The 24,988-nt window shown below is 28.5% G+C and overlaps 3 protein-coding genes across 3 annotated transcripts in view; 2 read left to right on the top strand and 1 right to left on the bottom strand.

Moving 5' to 3' along the window:
* The window catches only part of LOC124422477 (dynein axonemal heavy chain 1-like), a 40,632-nt gene that overhangs the window by 15,530 nt on the left and 114 nt on the right, over positions 1-24,988 (bottom strand). The window contains exons 2-21 of the mRNA XM_046958949.1: positions 24,513-24,981; positions 24,113-24,437; positions 23,921-24,052; positions 23,524-23,844; positions 23,273-23,450; positions 23,076-23,208; positions 22,392-22,937; positions 22,079-22,305; positions 21,744-21,986; positions 21,513-21,626; positions 21,178-21,433; positions 20,934-21,096; positions 20,702-20,812; positions 20,512-20,603; positions 2,553-2,707; positions 1,302-1,541; positions 916-994; positions 577-790; positions 294-456; positions 28-146 (exon numbers count right to left, since the gene is read on the bottom strand). Coding sequence (XP_046814905.1) covers positions 28-146; positions 294-456; positions 577-790; positions 916-994; positions 1,302-1,541; positions 2,553-2,707; positions 20,512-20,603; positions 20,702-20,812; positions 20,934-21,096; positions 21,178-21,433; positions 21,513-21,626; positions 21,744-21,986; positions 22,079-22,305; positions 22,392-22,937; positions 23,076-23,208; positions 23,273-23,450; positions 23,524-23,844; positions 23,921-24,052; positions 24,113-24,437; positions 24,513-24,981 — 4,280 coding nt within the window. The remainder of the gene's footprint in view (positions 1-27; positions 147-293; positions 457-576; positions 791-915; positions 995-1,301; positions 1,542-2,552; positions 2,708-20,511; positions 20,604-20,701; positions 20,813-20,933; positions 21,097-21,177; positions 21,434-21,512; positions 21,627-21,743; positions 21,987-22,078; positions 22,306-22,391; positions 22,938-23,075; positions 23,209-23,272; positions 23,451-23,523; positions 23,845-23,920; positions 24,053-24,112; positions 24,438-24,512; positions 24,982-24,988) is intronic.
* Positions 5,527-16,861, top strand: LOC124423187 (thyrotropin-releasing hormone receptor-like). The gene is made up of 4 exons (XM_046960677.1): positions 5,527-8,612; positions 14,903-15,107; positions 15,252-15,357; positions 15,761-16,861. Exons 1-4 carry the CDS (start codon positions 7,728-7,730, stop codon positions 15,990-15,992), a joined length of 1,428 nt encoding a protein of 475 aa, XP_046816633.1. The 5' UTR covers positions 5,527-7,727; the 3' UTR covers positions 15,993-16,861.
* LOC124423186 (cytochrome P450 9e2-like) lies at positions 9,889-11,675 on the top strand. The gene has a single exon (XM_046960676.1). The coding sequence runs from the start codon at positions 10,027-10,029 to the stop codon at positions 11,554-11,556; it is 1,530 nt and encodes a 509-aa protein (XP_046816632.1). The 5' UTR covers positions 9,889-10,026; the 3' UTR covers positions 11,557-11,675.

Genomic DNA, 24,988 nt, shown 5'->3' with positions numbered 1-24,988 from the left:
TTAAAAAATTTATATTTAATTAATTACCAGCATATTTAGTTTCTGAAGTTATGTTAACGATCGGAATATCGTCTGACCATTTAATCCATTGCGGTGGAATCGGATCTTGTCCTTCGATTGGATCAGTAAAACCACCATCGTGTAATCTAAAATATATAAATCTAATTCGATCAGAAAGATATGATTTTTTTTTCAAAAAATTTACGTAATTTATTTAAAAATAAATACTACACGATAAATAGTTAAACATTTCATGATTCTATGTATTTACAAGATATCAATATTTACAAGACCTGTAATCATATACCAAACCGTCTTCAGGGAATGGCAATTTGTGTTGAAAATTATTTTGTACATCTCGAAGCCACGTACTAAATATATAACGACCATCGTAACTGCAAGTAGCACCTAAACTCCAAACTGTAGCAAAAGCTGTCCATGGAGATAATAAATCAGCTATCGTATGAAAAGAGGAAACCCTTGTAAGATCAATTTCAGAATTTATTTATTTATTTTATCTTTTTTTTTTTTTTCATAAAAGATTATTGTCTTTTTATTATTTAAATACTGGCTTACGTATTGTTTTTTGAAAAACCAAAGGCGGCGGTGGTTTGCCTTCTCTACCAGCCATAGGACCGATTCTATAGTTCATGAGATTTATGTAAGACTGAATTATTGCTGAATCCACAGTGCTTACGATTTCTTTTAGTTGTTCGCGTAGAATTTTTATACCGGGGAATAATAATTCATTTGTCAGTTTTTTTATTGTTTCCACGTTATCTTGCATCTTCTATTGTGCGATAGAAAAACATACTTTTATTGATAATCTCCTTCAAGTTTTTACAAAAAAAAAAAATATATATATACATATTAAGTGAAAGTGCAAAAAAAAAAAGAGAGAAAAAAGAGAATTACCGTCGGTAAAGACTTGATCCAGCAATTAACAAAAGGCTTTAATCCAAGACCCGCCGGTTCCATGTATACCATACCACACCTACGCTTGAAAAAAATGTTATCAATTATCAACTTTCACCTATCACTTTAATAACCAGTTAAATTTATCATCCATTTTGTTTAACACTTTACCATAAATCTTCTCTTCTGTTCGTTAAAAAAAAAAAAAAATCTTACAGTATACGCGATGATTGATGCACGTTTCATTGTTGTTTACTCGTAATTCGATACAACCGTGAATTTTAAATCGTGCACTTTTATTGTTGGATATAACATAATTTTATAGATATAGTATTTCGTTATATAACGATTATCCATTAAAATAATATTTAAGAATGATCATATACCTTGATACGGTAGCCGGAGAAGCTACTCTAAGATCAGCAACTTCGAATATCATTGTCTGCGTTGGTTGTAACTTCATAATTTCTCCAGAAGTCAAACAAAGTTTCTTATTGTCGTCTAATACAGTATTCATGTTTTCTATCCAAACTGCATCGACTGGTCCGTCAAAGACGTACCAACGTTTATTTTCGTCCGTCGCTTCGGTTCCTGCACGGATTAAAGTCGACAAAATTCCATCGGTCCTAAAGAAGAGATGCGAAGACATTATCAAACTCGTTAGGCTTATTACGAGCTTCCCTTTTATTTATTTATTTATTTATTTATTTAGAAGAGATTATAAAAAAAATGTTCTTTAATTCCCCAACATTAAAGGTATTACGTGTTTCGTTTCTTTTTCTTTCTGTTCTTTTATTTTTTTATTTTTTATTTTTTTTATTTAACAAAAAATTCTAAACAAAAGCATTTAGATTATATTCCATATATATATATATATATGGTGATACGTGACACGAGTGATTTATTTTTTACAGGGATATTTGTTGCCAAAAATTTATGCCCCTTGCGAGAAAGATTCGGCATATTGAGTGTACTTCTGAAACAAATCGATCGAATATGCGAGGGACTGAATAAAATAAATGAATGGTCGACTGTCAGGGAAAGCGTTATCGCAACCTTACGTTATCGATCGTTTACATTCGCGTATCAAGCTCGATATATTTCGCCTTTAACAATACCTTCTTCTGATAACAAGGTTTTTCTAGTAATGATCTGGGTTGTTACTACGACAGTTTATGTATGAAAAAAAAAAAAATGTAATATACCTTAATGATATTTAATATATTTAATATATTTAATTATATGTATTCAAAGAAATATATCACTTATTTTTGATTTATAAAATTTATAAATCTTATCCGATATATTTATAATTTAATACGAGTAATTAGATACGATAACGATTATACGATTCGAATTGGTTTGAAAATTACACTAAATATAAACGATTAATTGTAATACTAATGTACGTTTTATCGGCTAAACATTTCCGACATTGTTCGCAACTTATATCCTCCGATACAGAATTATAGTTTAAATAGCTCGATAGAATAATGGGTATAATAAGTTATATTTGAAGGTGAGAATGAGAGAGAGAGAGAGAGAGAGAGAGAGAGAGATTCTAAAAATCGATGTTTAAAATTCAACTTAGTAAAGACCGAGATAATGTGATTATAAAAATACTTTTTATTACATACCACTCATGTGTATCAAGGTCATACTCGCCATAAAGTTGTCCCATTGTTATAGCTTTTGGATTAAGCACGTATGTGAAAACTGGCATAAAGAATTTTCCATTTGGCTGTAATTGTCCTTTTAAATTGGTACAAGCGTCTCTTAGAATTTGATAACACTGTAACGAGAATTTTGTAAAAAAAAAAAAAGAAAAAATTACTACTTAACGTTATGCGCTATTTTAAAGTTAATTGAATATTAAAATTATCCAAAGAAATGACTTTTTCTAATGATCGCAAGTAAAAAAAAAAATTCAATGCATTGTAATAAAGTTCTATTAATGTGACGAAATCATTGATTGTACTTAATACGAGTGATATGAATTTTCGGATATAAACTTCAACGTATATGATGTAAACGAAAAATGGTAAACAGTAATGGTAAACATTAAAAGTAAGAGTAAACAATAAAATGATAAACATAGTTTATTGTCACGAAATTTTCACACCGAAATTTTTATTTGTAAATCTTCTGCAATATATATTTATAGAAAAGCGCATAAATATTTGCTTTATAATTTTAAATACCAGACAGATTTAAGGAATAAAATGTGGAACAGATTTACTTTCCGAGTAAACCGTCCTTGTTCTCATTATTTTATGTTTTAGTCGACGCTGTTAATGGTAAACAGCAATTTTGTATGTTTCCAAGAAGAGAACTTAACGATTATTTATACTATACAATTGAATATAATAAATTGAAATAGCATAATAGGAATCTGTAGCTATTTCGTACATATTGTCATGCTATTCTACCGAATATGTAAATAAACAACGAATTTTTATATGATTTACATATAATATATATATATATATATATATATATATATATATATATATACTAAACATTTACGTTGCATTACTATAAATAATCCATCGTATTGTAACGTTATTCTATTATAAAACAATAGTTCTCTCATTTCGTTTACGTCATGCACAGATATAATCTTCTACCAATAACGAATTCCAATTGTTCTGGTTCATATTTGTTTTTGAGATTATGTTTACCCTTTGTTCGAATATATTTTTTATTTTTTACGAAAAAATTTTCTAACGAGAAAATTTTCCATGATCGTATTGATAATTTTATAAATATTTTTACGAATTGAGTTATTATATTGATTTTAACATTGAATCTCTTTGAATGATCAATACATATTTTAACCAACACATTAGTGTTATACAATTGAAATATTCCCTGTATACTAATTCTTATATTATACGAAGGGAAAGTCATTGTGAATTTATATATAGCGTTCCATAAATGGATTTATTATTCAACATAAATATTTCACGGTAGGTTTAGTAATCTAAGAAAAAAAAAAAAAAAAAAAAAAAAAAGAAAGAAAAAAATAAATAAAGAACATTGAATGAGCATAGACAAAGTAAAAAGATAAGTTTTGCCGAATTTCGCAAAATTGTATCTGATTTATTTAATCTCTATGAATGATAATTAAAGTATTCAAAAAAAATCTCATTTACAATAGATAAACAATTAAAATGGTTATGCAAGAGAAAAGTTTCTTCTTTCAATCAATCGTAAAAAACAATCAACGTCCGAACAAACGGTAATAATATTATGACGTGATGATTTAAAGTTCATGCAAATAAAATCGTTGTTCCGACGGCGAACAAATTGGAAGAAAAAATAAAAAAGTATAACTCCAATCTAATTTAATTTATTTAAAGTAGATATATACGTATTTATATAAATTTTTTTCTGAAAGAACATTAAAACATTATTTATTGTATTATAGATCGAATTGATTTGATTATAAATAGATCGAATCATCTTTTGCCGAATGAAATCATAAAGGAAAGGTGTTACTTTAATACGTAGAAAAAGTGTATAAGTAGTAAGACAAATAAAACGACAACGAATGGGGAAGAGAGAATCAATAAATTACAGAGAGGGTGCCTAAATGCCGGAAAGAATGGTAGAACTAACAGCAGGGATCCAGTCGATTATTGAGAATTTTATGAAGAAGATACGTTTTCTTTCATGCGGAAAATTTATGATTATAACGAATTTACATCTTATTCCTTTCAAACGTGAATTTAGACGAATATAAGAAATATCTTGGCTGACCATAGTTTGGTTTACTCCACTTGCATCCATTCAGAATTATCTACTACGATAAAATATCTTATTTATGTCATTCATAGGCACGATCGATAATCTTTATTTTTATTATTTCTTTTCGTGCAATAGAAAACATTTAGACGATTATTCATATTCCACAAAATACAAACTCGATGGAAACGCTTTGTCACACCCAAACATTGGAATTGACATTGAGAAATAGGATGTCAGCTAAGCTAAAAAGTATAATCATCGATAAGCTTACGCGACGTATCTTTTTTCTTTCCTCTTTTAAAATCTCAGAGTTTATCGTTTTAAGGGAAGGAAAAAAAACAAAAAAAAAAAAAAAAACAAAAAAAAAGAATTGTTTAATCAATTGAAATAACAAATAGTTAGTACTTTAAGAAAATAATTGAAGAAATTTTTACGATCTAATATTGATTATTATTCTAACTTATTTGCTTGTTTTTTTTTTTCATTCAATTAGAACAATTTTAATAATCATTCCATTGCTTACGTTTTTCTCATAAATATCATAGAAAAAGAAATGACGATGATGATCATAGACGATTCCTGAAAGAAAATTGAGAGAGGAAGTTATGATGAAATATCTAACATGAAAATCTCGAACCAAAGGAACATAGTCGTCATCGCAGTATAAATTGCATGGCGCATGCGGGAGAACTTTTCGGCCGGCAAACGCGTCGAGATCGTCCACGGCGCGTCCAGTTTATCTTACGTCGCGCTGAACCTCACGACGCTCCTCGTTTTTCAACTTTCCCATTGGCTTTTTTTTTCTATCGAGCGATTTGAAAAGGTTAGTGTTAAAAGGTACAAAAAAAAAAAAAAAGAAAAGAAAAGAAAGAAAAAGAAAAAGAAAAAGAAAAAGAAGAAGAAGAAGAAGAAGAAAAAGAAAAAGAGGAAGAGGAAGAGGAAAAGATGAAAAAAAATATATATACATATATATATTTATGAAAGAGTGTTACAAGTGAATGGATTGAGGATTTATTCGGAAAGAAAAGAAATTCGGATCTTGGTTGAAAGATTTGTGTAAATAGATAACAAAGAAACAAAGCAGGTAGCAAACCATCCCTAAGGGATTTTTCTTATATATTAGAAAGATTCTTTCAAGAAGATACATGTGTATATATATATATATGTGTGTGTGTGTGTGTATATACATATATACATATATATTTCATTGTGAGAAAAGATAAAGAGAGCGAAAAATATTCGACACGTTATACATACAAATTACTAGAGTCAGTGAACTCATCCGGAGATCACGATCGGTGCTATATACTATTCAGACTATCTACCTAACTTAAGAATTTTTACGTTAATATTTTCATTTTGAACGACCACCAAGGAACTTTCTCAGAGATAATTGAATAAAATAGCTAATACATTTTAATTTTGAAATAAGGATTGTCTCTGAAAAGATGGAAAATTGTGATATCGATTTTAAGAAAGCATATAACGGATCAAACGTGTTTAGATTTATTTGTCCTAACGCGAACACGTAAGTGATATATAGTTCGAGAAGCTCATATAATAATTTATGTTACGTGGATGTTAACTTAATCTTGATTAATGGTTCTTGAAAGTGCATTTACCAGAGATAGTAACAGGTGTTACTATTATATTTATGTAATCAATCAATTAAATATCTAATTCCAGATTATCGATACAGTTTGATTTAAAAAAAAGAAAAAAAAAGAAAAAGAAAAACTAAAAAAGAATTAAAAATACATACTAATATATTAAATAAAAATATCATACTTTCGTTCAATTCGTAAGATAACGACGTTCTAAATTTATAATATTAGAAATTTTAGATTCTCATGAAAGTCCTTCATATTTACGAAAAGGAATATTTTTAAAACCATATCTTAAATCTGCTCTACATTTGTCTCTTTTCTTGATGGATAACCGCTAAACCGATAAATCAGACCTATCTGTTTATCTTCATCAAAGGAACAGGTTTCTTAAAAGCGCGATAGATAAATCGATAGTTTTTCTCCTACCTGACTAATACGAAAGAGATCGATGCGAATAAACAAAAAAGGATTGAGCAAATTTACTATAGATGTATATAAATACAAAAGTTATAAAATATACGTTCTTCGATCGAAAGAAAATAAATGTTTTGGTTCAACGTAGAAAGTTGATAAATTTTAACACAAAAAAATAGCCGTAAAAACATTCCAGATTTTTATTTTAATCTTCATTACATCGTACATAGCTTGTAGAAAAATAGAATAAAAGTAATTAATATAAAATAAATATTAGAACAAAACGACGATTAAACTTAAATAAACGACGGACACTCTCATTAGTTTCTTTCGTAGACGAATAAGAATTTATTATATTATATTATATTATATTATATTATATTATATATAGATATATATACATATATATATATATATATATCGCTTCTTCCATTATCCTTAGATTTATTTAAACATCTATTATTTTCACCATAAACAAGCCGCTGTTCACATTTCATTTGCATTGCATCATCATCTCATTCGATAATTCTGAGAGAGTATTTATATCGAGCATTTATGTTAGCGTGCAATTATGAATGAACGAGGGTTTAACTTCCCGTAAACATTGTGCTTACCATAGTATTACAAAATTAGAAAGAAAATTTGAAGATCCTTGAAAAAGGAAAATCTATAAATATATATCGATTAAAACTTATCGAATAAATCATTAATCATTGTGATTAACGTACAAGAACTAAATAGTATCTGTAAACGAAGATATCGAAGAAACATATAACGAGAAATCTAAAATTCGAACAACGTAGCTAACAGTAAAAGAAGCAATCTGCACATCATCCTGAATCAATAAGACGACAAGTGACGGAAATCGTTCACCCCTACAAAGGATTCTTATAAACCTTGTCACGAGGTGACCTCAAATAAAGCCGTGTAAAGTCGTCTGTTCTTTTTTTTTTTCTTACTTTTGCATAAAAAGGTTTCACTGATATACGATTGATCATAAGTAAATATTTATCATAACATAAGAACGATCGTATACACATCATGTTTTGGAGAACGTCTAATGTTCTAACTAACTCAAAGTGTATTCAAATATCAGCTACGATTAGTGCTTTACCACGTGTACGAAGATCAGCGAGTTCTATTGTTACTTGGACGAATGTAACAAACGCGTACGTTCACAGAAACGTCAGTTACGAGACATCAATTGAATTTGAAGAAGAATCCTTCGAAGCTTGTAGTTCGGTGTACTTTCTGCTTGAATTGTTCCACATGTACTACATACCGGCCATAATCCTTTTAGGACTGGTTGGAAATCTTTTATCATGCGTTGTCTTTTTGAATACCCATCTAAAAATGCGAAGTTCAAGTTATTATTTAGCGGCACTGGCTACGGCTGATTTTGGATTTTTGGTCTCCCTTCTTCTGGTTTGGCTCAATAACACCGTTGGCTGGATGGTATTCAACAAAGACGGCTGGTGCGAGACTTTGGTCTACGTCAGTGCTGTTTGTAGCTCTCTTAGCGTTTGGCTGATCGTCGCCTTTACCGTAGAAAGATTCATAGCCGTGCAATACCCATTGCATCGGCCTCACATGTGCACAATAGCACGGGCAAAGGCTATCGTCTTGATACTAGTTATACTTGCCTTAGCAAGTCATTCTTACGCTTTTGTTACCGCCGGCGTCGTCAAGATTCACGATGGCTATGAATTATGCGATCTCAAGATAGAATATCTTGAGACTATGAGGATCATCAGTATCATCGATAGCATAGCCAGTTTGATAGCACCGCTTGTACTTATCATCATTATGAATACAATGATAATGAGAAATCTTCTTAGATTTACTAGAAGATTCAAACAAGCACCGAGTGTATCCACCACCTGTCAAAGCAGAGAAAGATCCGAAATTAATCTAAACCAAATTCCGGTGAGTAATGTTATCCCTCGTTTTGTGAACTTCCTTTCTTATCGTAATGTATGTGCTTCCTGGTAAATATCTACGTAGATAAAGACAATATCGGGAGTCTGCATGATTCTATCTTGCATGATGTTCACAAATACACAATCTTATCTTTTCACTTTCCCGTAACGTTTTATGCTTAAACACTTTGCGCTTAGGTGTCTTCATAATTCTAACTAGTAAACATCTACGAAAATAAAGATACGTACTTAGTAAAACGCAGTATTACCTTCCTACACATTCCAGTCATGTGGAAGAATACCGGTATGTATATATGTTTATTGAAACATCAACAAACTTGGATATGGCACAGCTGCCCCATATATATTATTGCGGTATGAAGAGAAAAACGTAGTGGACGAAGAATTTGAAACGCCTTTAATTTGAAAAATTAATAACAGGCGCGATAAATGTGCATGTTTTTGTATTATTGTTACTCATAAACTTTTCATCTGATACTCTTATTAGGACAGTAAAAAGAAAATTCGTCACTATATTAATTATTGCTAATTAATAGAGAGGAAAAATAATAAAAGTTAACTTTTATAAATGTGCGAACATTCTTTCGTTTAAAAAAATAATATAATATCGTTTATAATTTTTTCTCCAAAAAAAAAAAAAAAAAAAAAAACAAACAAAAAAATACATAAAATACATTCGGTAATTACAATTAACTATTAACAGAATAAACGTCGAATTTTAATTAATGCTTGTAATATCATTAATAAATCTTAATCAATAATATAAAAAAAGGGAGAGAGAGAGAGAGAGAGGGAGGGAGAATGATATGTTATTACTTAATATTAATTTAATTCGCATTAGCAAAAGCATCGTAAATTGATTAACACGTAAAAAATATTGATTAACACATAAGACATAAATTCCTTTATACTTATTCTCTTCATATTAATTAATATAAATTCAATTAATTAACACTTCATTTTTCCATTATCAGAATAATATAAATATTTCTGATATAACTTGTTTTCGATATATAAAGCTGAAAATTTATATACATATAATAGCTTAACAAAGTACCTAAAAATATTCAAAAGTTTAATTAGTTAATTATTTATTACATTTAAATTAAATAATACTTCATTGAATAAAAAATGAAAACAATCTCCAAGTTAATTCTCTTGATATAGAAGACGTCATCTTTAGTTATATATGGATCCTTGATGCTCTTAAATCATTGATTGTCAGATAATCATTGCTTCAAATACTTCAAGTGGTATAAAATCATCTACCGCTGTTAGTCACTCGCAGCTACTCGAGTCGATAACAAGTCTCATAACATCTCTGTCGGTACTTTCTATTTATTCAAGAGTTTGAAGATTTGTATTTTAATTGAAGAAAAATTTGAAAACACTTTCAATCGATGGAGATTTTTATGACTGTATTAACGATTCTTGCCATTGGCTTGGGTCTTTATCATTTCTGTTTCGGTAATACATCTTACTTTAAGGAAAAAGAATTACTACATGATACTCCATTACCTATATTCGGCAATATGGCACCTTACTTCTTTCGACGAAAACCTGTACATTTATTATTGGGAGATTTATACAACAAATATTCACAAACAAAGTACTTTGGATTTTATGATTTCATGAGCCCGGTTATAATACTTCGTGATCCAGAAATAATCAATTTAATTGGGATCAAAAACTTTGATAACTTTTGCGATCATACTAGTTTCGTTGCTGAAAACGAACCCTTAATGGCAAAGAATCTTTTTCAACTACGAGGTGATACTTGGCGTGAAATGAGAAAAATATTAAGTCCTACATTCACCTCCAGCAAAATGAAGATGATGTTTGGATTGGTACAAGAATGTGCTGAAAACTTTGTTAATCATATCGCGATAAAATCTGAAAAAGGTTGGACAACCGAAATGAAAGATATTTTTACAAATTATACGAGTGACGCAGTAGCGACAACTGCTTTTGGTATTGCTATTGATTCTATAAAGGATCCAGATAACGATTTCATTACGCTGACTAAGACGATTTTAAATTTTGATAGTATTCTTTCTATGAAATTACTTTTGGGTAGAAATTTTCCTTGGTTATTTAAAACGTTTGACATTAAACTATTTGGTGACAAAGTACGTAAATTTTTCCGCAATGTAATCATCGATAGTATTAAAACAAGAGAAGAGAAAGGTATTATTCGACCTGACATGATTCAATTGATGATGGAATCAAGAGAGAAAATGCAAATATCTTATGATGATATGACGTCACAAGCCTTTGTGTTTTTCCTTGCCGGATCGGATTCTACTGCGACCTTTATGTGTTTTCTTGCCCACGAAATAGCTGTAAACAATGAAGTTCAAATCAAACTACGAGAAGAAATCAATCAAAGTCTGAAAATGACAAATGGTCGAGCTACGTATGATGTTATTATGAATTTGAAATATTTAGACGCTGTAATCAATGAAACTTTAAGGCTATACCCTTTGACATCGTTTGTGGACAGATATTGTTCAAAAAGTTTGGAATTACCACCGGCAATACCTGGAGGGAAATCATATATGTTAAAACCTGGAACAAGTGTTTGGTTTTTACCATATGCCATACACCGTGATCCAAAATATTTTCCGAATCCAGATAAATTCGATCCAAGTAGATTTATTGATGGAGATATTGATTCATTAATTTATTTTCCTTTTGGTATTGGACCCAGAATTTGTATAGGCAATAGATACGCTCTTATGATTTGTAAAGTTGTATTTTTCAATCTCTTAGCCCGTTGTGAACTTAAAATATGTTCTAAAACTTCGATACCAATCAAATTTAGTAAAAAAAGTATGATCATGACAGCTGAAAACGGTTTTTGGTTAAAAATTAATGCTCGAAAATCCACTAATGCTACTAATACAATCAACGGAAACGATAACAAATGATAAATTAAATAATAACGTTGAACGGAAAGAAATGAAGAAATAGATAATAATATCTAAAGATAATAATAAATAGTAATAATCTTGCTTTTGTAAAATCGATAAATATAATTAATATAATAAATAAGAATAACGTGTACTAATGTGTCCGCTTAAAAAAAAAAAAAAAAAAAAAAAAAAAAAAACTGATTCTACGATATAAGAAAATTCTATTATAATATATCGAATAATAGCGAAGAAAAAAAAAATTCACAAGAAAAAGAAATAGTCTCGTTAAAATTCATATTATGTATCCTGCTTAATCATCATAGTAGAAGAATATAGATTTCATCAAATGTTACAAAATATCTTTCAAGTTGCATAGCTTAAAGAATTTTGAGTTTTTCATGCTTTATCGAAGCGCCTTTGCTCGTATTAGTGAAACGACTCTACAGAGATTGCGGTTTGTCGACTATTTTCGAACCGTGCGTATAAATATCCGTGGCTTATGTAAGCTTTGCCATTCATCTTTACAGAACTCAACCATCGACATATTTCTACCATTCCGGCATTATGTTTTAATTGTCCAACAAAATTCATTTGTATAAATGTGAAGATTTTAGTATGTGATTTAACATTGATTACGCAACATGACAATTAGTAGGAGGATACGATAACGAATCACGTGCAAGTCATTGTAGCATAATAAACATTATATGATAAATGCAGTGTTATCTTGGTTCTGTTCTTGTAATTGAATATATATAACGTTACATTTAGATATGTTTAATAACAAATCTCTCAATTGTCACTAATTTAGATAAAAATCAAAAAGAATTTTTTAATAATAATACTCTATACGTTTGTTTATCGATGATACTCTAAGAAGATATTTATAATCGTATTGTCTACAATGCATAAAATGTCAAATGGCAATCCATAAAAGATAAAAGTAACATATTTCACATTTTTCAATGTAAAATTCCGAAAGAAGGCATTTATACAAAGTATCTAAACTCCTACATATATGTAAAACTCCTACATATATTTAAACTTCTACATATATTTAAACTCCTAATTAATTGGCAAACGTTTACGTGAGTACGTATTACAATTGTACAACGATTGTACGCGTGAAATAATACGAAAATCTGTAAAGAAATATTTTCACATTACAAATAATTATAAGCTTTGTATGCTTTACTTCTCAATAAACGAAGGTAATCAATTGGAATTTACATACCACTTATATAATATCGTTCATAGTAAATTTATTTCATTTGTTCGAAAACAATATTGATAAAATAAATTCATTGAAATTCGTTCGAACGAACTTGATCACGCATCCTTTTTTTTTCTTTTTTTTTTTTTTTTTTTTTTTTTTGAATGATCATGAGAATTTCGAAATTATTATTCACTTTTGAATTTACGATGAAATACTTAAATTTATTAATCTGCGATTTATAACGATTCCCTCTTCAAATTTGATTTATTCGGTTCAGTTCTCTTCATCGATTAAACTCGGATATATTGAAGTTTTGTTGCTTCGTTACAGTACAGGTATAAAACATGTTTTACTTTTTATAACGATAGCACATCGGCCATGCCAATCACTTTTTTATCTTTTCACATATAACCGTTATATGTTTTGCACATGTATATCAAACGCAACGAAATATTTGAATAGTATAGTGACATGTTTTTTATTTAGAAAATCAATCAAGATAGTAACCTCTGACCTATGATTCTGTGAATGATCTATTGAAATTAATAGTGAAACAGATCTTGCCTGTTTTAAATCATTTGGTATTCAGTGCCAAGGACATGCATGATCAAGCATGTTTTAGATATAGATAAGGACATAACAACAAAAATACAAATGATCTGAATAGTATAATCATTAACTGATCATAAATAATACATTATAAAATTGTAACAAAAAGATATTTTCCTGAGATAACAAGATAAAGTAAGATAGCGAGACTAATATGATAACAAAACATATTTTTTTATATTCTCTTCTTATCTTGTTTAAACAATCGTATTTTTCATACGGCATTTTTAAATTATTATTTAAAAATGTAAATATTGTTCAAGATAATACAAAAAGAAGTGAATGAAATCAAAGATATGCAATCAATTAAATAAAATATATACCGATATACATACCGATATATGAAATTATAATTATAATTATATTTAAATTTTAAATGTGACTATTTATGTTTTCCCTTTGATGTCTAGTATTATTTAAATATTAATTGTATAGATCCATTTTCAATTCATACTTAAATAAATTATGACTTAGTCAAAGCGTTTTTGTCTCTTAAAAAATGAAATGAAAAATGAAACAATGAAATATAAATTTTAATAAAAATGATATAAACTTAGTGCAATTGAAAACAAACGAAAATAAAGTATCGACGTTTCATCAGAAGATACTGTTCGTCGAAACGAATACTTGCGCAAAGGATACGCAACCAATTTGTATAGTATCGAAAGCTGATTGGCACCCTGAGAAGTCGTCTATTAATCAGGGAATTGTAACAATACTCCGTCAGTTAATCGTTGAACGTAGATAGGGTACATCGATATCTACCTACACGTGAACAATAAGTGCATTTTTCATTAATATAAAAACGAACCCATTTTAAGCGTAATCATGAAATACAATACCACAATAAAAAAAAGTTTATAACTGAGTTTTACGTCTATTCGTAAAGAAAAAAAAAAGAAAAACTTATTGATTATATCACAATAAATAATAAACTACGCTTCAAAAAAAAAAAAATAAATTAAAGTCTTTGAATTTATTGCATTTGTCAGATGAAGCTTCTTTAATGAAATACGTGACATGATTTGAACGCATCAGATTTACTGTATGCTTTTATATAGTAAGCTATTATATTATTTTCACACTTAATCAAAGTAAATAAGATATTGATGAACATATTTGACGATCAAAATTATTATAGAATTATATTTACAAGAAAAAGGATATATAAGATAAAATAAATGATCATTGAAAATTTATAATATTATTATTTGTGGATATATATGTCAACATATCTTATTCTCGTGGATGTTGGCGTAGAATGAAGCAAAAAGTTTTAAACGAATTTAAATAAAGTACTAATAACGGAGTAAATCAACAAAATTATAAGATAATATTAAAGAATTAATAAAACTTAATTGGTAGAGAATTTACTATAATAGAAAAATCGATTACATTTAATACGAACATTTTCTTAGTTCATTACTGTCCTAGGGTTCATAAATCAATACTTTTCAGCTGACATCACTTAATTATCAAGAATCCTCGATCGTGCACGTGTACTAAAATTCATACTATATTCAATATACATTACAGAGTGCCAGTAGCAGTCACAATGGTGCCGGCGGTATCAATATGGGTGCGATCATTGAGGGACGTAGGCCACCCTCTCAGCAATCTTTTCACTCTTCGAAAACCAACCATTCTCAAAATTCAAGGCATCAGCCTACATCGATCGCAGTACCACCGTCTACACCAAGAAATGCTTGCCAACTACCCGAAATAGCGGCTCGATGTATACGTGAGTAGAATTTTGTTTTTCTATGAAATCAATAAATTATCTTTAAGGTTTATACATATATAATTATTTATAAAAAATAATTAAATCAATTCTATAAATTATAAAGTAAAATCCGTTTATATCTAATTGTTTTTTATCTTACAGACGTACGATCATCCTCGCGAAATCTCGTATCAACTAGAAATCAACAAAGTATTACAAAAATGCTCTTATTGATCAGTACTGTTTTTATCATTCTCAATTCTCCGAGGTAAGTGTAACATATTAATATATTAATCGTTCCTTATATATTTCTATTTCAAAATAATATTTATAATATTTTCAAATCAATGAAGAACAAATTATTTTCTATAATCGAAAAGTATTGATTTACGTCGATATCTTTGACAAGTAATATCATTATCGTCAATTAGAGTAAAATATAAAACAAATAAATGGATTACTTTAACAAAAGTTTAACACAGTTGATTCTTCTCTCTAAAATAATACATAAAATATTAAAAACTGACGTCATATTTAAAGATTATTATCAGAAATAATTGAATAATTACTTCGTGATGCAACAATATACAAAAAAAAAATTGTTCTAATAATAATATTAAGTAATAAATAACAATTGTTTTAATTGAAACAAACATATTTATTTGCCTCAGCTACGTGATACGCTTATGCGTCTTCTTCTTCACTCTTGCACGAAGAGATACACCCGCTCTACTTTGGTGTCTTCAACAGTTTTTCATGCTTCTTTACTACACTAACTTCAGTATCAATTTTCTCCTATACGCCATGTGCGGTATCACGTTTCGACGCTGTTTGGAACAACTGTTGCGTAAAGTTTTAAAAAGCATGACCAGGTATCACTGTAATCCTCAGAGATACATATAGATATTCCATCATCATCGATCCAGAAGGAGCCGGACAGAAACGATTATTATGATGAACGTTAGAGAACCGGCTAATTCATAAATGATAGTTGAAATGCGATCATCGACGTCCTCATCAGAGTAACGTCTATAAATTTGCTCAATTTATCAAAGACTGAAAAAGGAAAATAAAATGTTTGACCATAATTCACGATCAATATCAAAACCTCTCGATGGTTCCTCGAGATTATTGACGCTCCACAAATGGATAGCCATGACAACTGCAAAAATAATAGACATTAATGAAATTATTTCTATCGTAACTTTCGATATACATCGTCTATTCACGGTTTAAATTAATGTCGATGGGACACATCTGGTACTTGAATTGCAATGTCATCGATATGGGATATCAGGGGTGTTGTCGAGTGGTAACAGGGTAGTGATATGCACAACATTATTACTATCTCTGTGTACATGCTGATCGATAGTTACTTAAAGATAAAGCTACTCGTCTGTTGCAACGGCTTATGATAAACAAGATTATTTGAGTATACTTTATAAGATTATGTATAATATACATGAAATATAGACGGCGAGAATATTAATAATCATGATAACGTTGAATCTCATAGAATTCTTTTTTGAATTTTATTTTAACTTTAATATCCCTCGATGATGTATCCCTCGATCGTCAAATTTAATACAATATTTTATATTGAATTATTTATTATCTTACATTACACTATAACTCTGTATCAATATATTATACGTATAATTATATTCGAATTGAGAAAAATATTCTCTTCGAGTGTATCGTTATCAAGATATCATATCCAAAGCTTATTATTAAAAGATCTAGTAACAGGAAATAAAGAAAGTTTAACATCATCCTTTTCGAAGGTAACATAAACCATTACTGCCTACTTTTACGTAGATACGACGATAAAGGTATGAAATTTATGGGCGACATCTGAAAGCCCGGAATTTTGTGTTGCACTTAAAACAGAGGGGATATATATCGTTTCATGGCCCATATGAAATTTTATTAAACCTCTTCGAAATTTATCATTGCAAATATCCCATGAGGATTTAAATTACTCTGTTATGGTTCATTCATGACACATTGAAATGGGAATTTTCTTAAAAAATAAAAAATAAAAAAAAAGTATAAATAAAAAAGTGACAAATTTACTTTTCTCACTTTTTTCATCGCTTTTGCACAGAACTTGTTTATACTAGATATATTATACTCACGTGAAGGTTGGCTAAATATTGATGGTCTATACTGGTGTTAATTAATTTCGCAAAATTATAATTATAAAGTTAACAATTAAATCATGAATAAAAAAAAAAAAAAACAGAACCTAATTTATAATATTCACGTCTGAATTTTCACTAAGTAATTATTATCTCACAGTTTTACTTTTCTTCAAAAATTTTTAATATTCGGCATTTAATAAATGCCTACCAATATTTGTACAAGCATGAATCCTTTTATTAGCATATAATCTGCAAAAATATTTAATATTTAACATTATTATAAAAGAACGTTAATATTAAATGACATAATAATTGATATTGTGAGAAATAATGGAAGTGAAATAATCACGTACCTGTTCTGATATCCTTAAATCAGGAGAAAAAAAAAATACACGTATCGTATTTATCAATAATTATAAATAACAAACGGAGAACAAATTTTTAACTTATTAAATGTTTCTATGTGATGTAATATTTAGGATTCCTCGCAAATACTGTGTAAATAGGTTTACCTTACATAAAATAAATCTATCTAATCCATTCCTGTAAATGTGTACATACAGAAAACGATATATGTATGTATAAATAAATAAAATGGAATCGATTTACAGATTTACGTACAATTAAAAGAATTTTTAAATATTCATAGGATGCACATAATGTTATTATATAATTATTTATTGTATTAATAATTAATATTAACAATTAATTTATTAAGTTAAGATGTTGAATATACGTCGAGTATATAATTTAATATTTTGTTACAAAAAAAATAATATATCTACTTTTTAATATCTGAAATACTAAGTTAAATTAACATATGAGCATAAAGCTATGTTAAACACATGTAAATCGATTTCAATGAAAGTATAAACTACATTTTAAGTGTCAGAAAGTATAATAGCAGAAGAAGCTTCTTATTGATAAAAGTGCCCAATTAGAAGTATCATTTTACTGTCGTATATATTTACATAGTATATACATGTGTATGCAATATAATTCTAGTAAACAAATTTACTTAAGTTCTTATAATAAAATTATTATATACATTTGTAAACAACAAATTAGAAGTATTTATCGGATATAAGTTGTACGATATAGTACAACACTACTTCTCTTATTTATTTCCTTATGTAATTTTCTTCAATTATTTCTTAAGTTACCGTATAATGTAAACACGAAAACACACATACGTATACAAGTATAAATTGTATACCGTGATTAATTTTGAAAATGTACATTTTATATATATATATATATATATATATTTTTTTTTTTTTTTTTCATTAATTTATTATTTATTTGTATAAATAAATTAATGTTATTTTTCAAATATGTATTAACTTTCAGTTTTCCTCTTTCTTACGATCGTTAATATTAAAAAATCTTCATAACTTTAAAAAAATCTTCATAACTTTAAAAAAATCTTCATAACTTTAAAAAATCTTCAGATATTATACTGACACCTATTTTTATAAAACGATAACCACAAATATAGAAACGTTCATAGAAATGGTTATTGACCGCACGTGTTTTGCAGATGCGACTATTTCAAATTCGGCTTTCCGTTTTAAATAAGATTAGTCTATTTTGTTACCTTTGGTAATTAACGTGGATCATCGGATGACCCAGCATTTCAACGATTTTCCTTTCAGATAAAATAAAAAAAAAAAAAAAGATATAGTATTTTAAGAAAATGAAATATCAAATGTCCAAATAGATAATCATAATATTATTATCCTCTATAATTATTAAATTACCCTCGTATAGTAATTTAATATACAGTATACAAAATCACAAAACATTTTTTTTTTGTTCCTTTTTTTTTTTTTATTCCTCCTCAAATGAGTCTATATTAACAAGAGAAATAAAAATATCCTAAACGATCGAATTATTTTTTGAGAAATATATAAGTTAAGATAACAAATGATATTATATTTAATTACCTAATTGCAACGAAAAAAGAATAAATTTCTAATCATGAAGATTATGATCTTTATCTATGTGAATATTTACTAAAAAATTTGATACATCACTTAATTACTATTATAATCATAATATGACCTAATGATAATTATTGTATTCTTTCTCATTATTATGGATCGATGAACCCACAAACATAAAAATCGCATCGAAAATTACAGATGACATTTTCTATGCGAATTAAGAGAAGATATGCTTTGGCAGAAATACGAAAAGCAATTTATCGTTTCGGTGAGTCCACGATGAAAATATGCGGATCGATCCGCCTACTCAAAAATATTTCTACTCTCTGACGAATTAAAAAAGGAACTAAGATATAAAATCCATTGGAATCCCTTGAGTTATAGAAGGAATTATTCTTACGAACGATTAATCGATGTACTCCCAATAAAAAAGTTTAAATATCGGAAGACACACTTTCTTCATCAATCATTGCTTATAACATCTCGTTTTACGAAAGAGTATTAGATAACTTTAATTACACATCTATATATATATATATTTTTTTTTTCGGATTAAATAATATATCTCAAAATGAGATATATCTATTAATTGGCTCTAATCGACAATAATAAAATCATTATTAAACTTTTAACAAATGAATATCTCTAAAATTAATTGAAGTAAATTAAATGAAAATTTTCTGCCTTGTTATTATTTATACGAATATTGAATGACAATGACATGAAAATAGACATCACGTTTTACTTTGTTACGCAATGATTGTTATTATTAAATACCATCTATCAATATAAAATTATTTTGAATTCCCGTGATAGATAATGTCTTTATATAAATTTGTATAGTATGTTGCCTATCAGAGGGGTATAAATAAATGTGTGATATATGATATAAAATGATAGTATTGATAATTACAATTATCAACAAAGTGTGAAGTGATCCCAGAATTTAGACATGATATCTCTATCATTTAAATAATTAATAACATATAATAAATAAATAAACATAAATGAGATTCATTATTAAGTTTAAATTAATTAATAAAAAGAATGAATTACGCTATATCGATATCTAATAAATTCTATTAATTAATGATTGATATGACTCGAATTTTATATCAATTTTTTTATCATATTTTCTCAAGTCTTATTTAATGCAGAAAACGAATAAAAGTATTGACTGTGCATTAGTAAACGTTAGAATTAACATATTATAAAAAGGCACATAAAAAGTTTCCAAAGATTTAAACATAAAGAACAGAAAAGCTTCTTTAACGAATTATATTAGGTAATTATAAAAAAAAAAAAAAAGGAAAACATATAAAATAATCTTACCTTTGTTTTCCCAGATCCAGTTGGTCCTACTAACATCAATCCGTGACGTACCAAAGTCGTCTCGTATAGCTGAATAATTTTCTTGACAAATTCTAAATTTACAACATATAATAATAATTAATTTTTGTATTCATTAACAACTATTTAGTTTATATAACTTATGAAACAATTAACTAATTATTATAGATACCATCGACTTTCTCTAAGCCCTTTTCTAAAATAGTTTTACAGATTTCCGCTTCAAGAATTCCATAGTCTACAGGTAATTCAGTCAATTGCGGAAAGAGATCAGATACAATCCCTTTAAAATATAATAAAAGCTAATTAAAGATTTGAATTAAAATGAATTGATTAATTAATTAATTGATAATGATAAAAATAAAACAATAATACGTATAATGATTAATAAGATATCTTATTACCGTTAAATAATTTCAGATCATCGCTTAAAAATTTCGGGACGTTGACATCTCTTAAAGCGCGTAAACAAATTTGTTGTTCGTCAACATCTTTCAATTCTCTTTTTAGATTACCCGCTACCGCTATAACAGTCTTTACAGCACGCATTCCAAAATCATAATGATCCTACGAAAATAAACTCTATTGAGGACAAAATAATAATATGATATAAATCTTAATTTATTTCTAATAGAAAAATAAAACAACCTGTGTACTGAGTTGCTCGGAACTTAATTTAAAAGTAGTTGTTATCTTTCCGGCGAGAGTCTTAGCATTAGAGAATCCGTAGGAGAATAAAGAAATCTCTGCGATAAGAGCATAATTTGGCACCATCATAGCAACTGGACGGAAAAGAGCTTTCAAATTATCAGGCAATTCTGTCCGACCGGCGTAACCTGGATTCATCGTGATGAAAATCGCACAGGAAGCTTTAAGTGTAATTTCTACTCCCTCGAAGATGAATCTAAATAAATGTATTGAGATCAAGTGAGAGGAATTTCAAATAGACATTGAAATATTACATTAAGAAGATAAGAACTAACACTTCAGCTCTAATTTGTTGAGCCTTCTGAATAGTCATAATTTGTTGTGCTATTACAGATAATACTTCGATATCTATTCTATTAAATTCGTCAAAGCATGCCCATGCTCCTGCACTATAAAAGAATATAATATTTTTTTCTTATTTGACGTAAATTAAATATAATATATAAAATAAAAATTATTTATATTTATATTTTTTATACAGTTCGTATAAGAGGATTATATAATACCTGGCAAGACCCTTGAAAAATTTTCCCATAGACAAAAAATCTAACTGATCGGAACAATTAAAAACAACACATTGAATGGCAAATGCTTTAGCTAAATCTTTTGTCGTTTCAGTTTTTCCAGTTCCAGCTGGTCCAGCAGGTGCTCCACCAAATTTCAAGTGAAGAGCGCCAGTGAGAGTTAAATAACATCGATCCGTTAAAGGAGTGATAACCAATCTACCGTTGTTACCTAAGTACTCGTAACTGAAAAGTAATTAATTAAAAAGAAAATTCTAATCTTTTTTCCTAAATCTTAATAATGTATAACACTACGTATTATATTAAATATAATTTACCCGTATGAAAACTCCGCATTTACCGCGCGAACTTTTAATTCGCTATCATCAACCCAATAATATCGTAGTTGTGATATCCAATCAAAATCGTTAACATTCATTACATTTTCTTCAATTAGTTTATATAAAACATCTCTTGCATGTACTTCGATAATAATTACAGCCTCGAGCATTAATCTTTGGATTTCAGTAAGTGGACTTCTTATAAGTTCCCGTAGATCATCCAACTATGAAGCATTAAAAACGGTAACTTACAATATATTTAATTAAAAAAAAAAAAAAATAATAATTAACTTAATTTCACAATATTTACTTGCGATAACATCACTGCATAAAAAGAGCGCAGTGCGTTATTTTTTATGGCATCTTCAACGTGAGCTGTCCAATAAGTTTGACCACCACAAAGAACAACTTGACCAGGCCACATATACACCCATTCCTTTTTACTTGTTTCCTCAACGATTTGAAGTGCCTCGCCAATAATTTCTCTTAAAGTATTACGCATAGCTGCTTCTACCAATCCCAACCAATTCTCAACGTTACCTACGGGATAGATTGGTGGTCTTAACACAACTTCTTCATATTCCGCTGAATACATTCTCGTAATAGCTAGATCTTCTTCGAATCTCAATTCTCTCATATTTTCAAAACACTTTTTAAGATGAGGTTGTACGGCTTGCACATTTTTTGTTTGAGCAACTATTTCGAGCAGCTCATCGTCACTAAGAAAGAAAAATCGTGGGAAAACCATCCGTTTAGTTTCTAAATAATCAGCCAAACCCTTTTGTACAACTTCTAATAGGGTGATGCACTCCTTCAAACTTTCTAAGAGTACATTATCTGGACAGATTTTCATTATCTATAAATGTCAATCATAGAAAAAAAATTATTATTATCACAATAATAATAAAAAGAAAATCATTAATGGTGTAACTTCTTCAGAGAAATATTAAAATAATGTTAAGTCTTGAAAAATATAAAAAATACTATTAATTACGTAAGGACAGTCGTAGGCTGCTTTCATTATTCTTCTCCATGTACGATCCATGGTATTGAACTTTCTTGTCTCCACCGGTAATTGTCGACTAATATCTTCTGAAGTAAAGATTGGTTCCAAGTACATCCAATGTCTTGTGAACATGGAAAAAATATAAATGAAAGCACGCTCAAAATAAATTTATCTATAAAACTTACTTTTGTACCTCTATCCATAAAGATATAACTTCTTGTGATAATTTAAATTTTTTATCCCACTCTTCGAATCGTTCCTCAAATGCAAATTTAAAAGGACTAAAACTAATTTGTTGCGCATTTAAAATATGATCATCTAAGAGCATTAAAGTTTCATCGGCAATTTTCATGATATATGTACCTGATAGATAATGATAATACTTAAAATTTGTATAAAATAAAATTTTAATCATTGATCTTAATAAAATCCAAACCTGTATTTTTATAAGCAATAACATCCATTGTTATAGTATCCCACGCGCTGATCATTTTATCCAAAATCCCTTCTATCGAATATTCTTTTTCCGCTTCATCAGCAACTTTCATTACAACTTCTTCGTACTGCATAATACCAAGAAGAATCAATTCTTTGAATGTCAATGTTGGTGTTAGTGCCATTTGTATGCCAGTGATAACGCTGAGTTCATCGAAATGTCGAGGTTTCATGCCTGGATTCCTAAGAGATTGTATCATCCCTATGTAAGGCTTAAAGTCTTCTATCTGATCCCTTATATTCTCGGCTACAGCGACAATCTCTGATCAAAATAAAAGTATCTTGATTACTGATTCGAATCGTGAATACTCAGTTTAATAGACTCTTAAATTTAATACTTGGAAATTCTTTGAAAATTTTTATGCTTCGGGACATTGCCTTGTACATTTCATTTACATAATTTTCGATATTTGTGCCATCAATCGTTATTAAAGGATTTTCCATCCATATTTCATGCCATTTCAACCAATCTAAAATGAAAATGAATTATCTCTTTCGAATTATCGTAAATTTGTAAACTATATAAATACCTGATGCTGTTGTCCAAAGCGTTTGATATGGCTCGAAATCTTTCATAAGTTTGATAAGACTCTCGAATGGTACAACAGGAAGTCCAAGTAATTTTTGACGCTCATTTAACATTATTCCGGTTTCCTGAGATTCCTTCATCGATTTCCAAACTCTTTTAATATCAATAGCAATCTCGTGTACCATATTAATATTCGTTTGTAATGCAATATTAGCAACGCTTCCTACAAGCGTATCTATTTTCTCTTGCAACATTATCTCATCTTGTAATTGATTTTTCAAAAATTTATCCTGTTCTGCCATAAAACGTTCCTCGGCTTCAGCGATCTACAATTGTATTTATAATTAATATTTTTATATATGCCATTCGCAGAAATAAGATCTCAATAGAGAACTCTTTACCAGTTGTTCTATTTTATGAGGATAACCAATTGCTTCCCATTTTGCATTAAAATCTTCATCTGATAAATTCCAACGAAAATGTTCTAAAATGTCAAATTCAATTTTCACTTTCTGCATATTTTCATCAATACCCTTTACTGTCAACGGAATCGTTTCCACCCATTCTTTTTTATCAAATAAATGTTCTACATTTTTCGATTCTTCTTTCAATTTTACATTTATTTCTATATATTCGTCCAAAATTTCAGTAATTTTATAACGAAGTTTGTCCGTAAACATAATGAGTAATCGCGTGGAGCAATTTTCACGCTTCGTCATTAAAAATTCTTTCAAAGGTTGTACATTCACATTAAACGGACCAATGAAAATATTTTTTGGTAGGGTAGTTTCAAGATTCTTTTTTATTCTACGATGAAATGATATTTCATCTGTAATCTCGATAGCGGTATGTTCTTCATTTTTGAAGTCCCTAAGAA

Source organism: Vespa crabro, chromosome 3 (assembly GCF_910589235.1).
Source record: "Vespa crabro chromosome 3, iyVesCrab1.2, whole genome shotgun sequence".
NCBI lineage: Eukaryota > Metazoa > Arthropoda > Insecta > Hymenoptera > Vespidae > Vespa > Vespa crabro.
The sequence above is the reverse complement of the archived record's forward strand: the minus strand, read 5'-3'. Positions and strand labels throughout refer to the sequence as shown.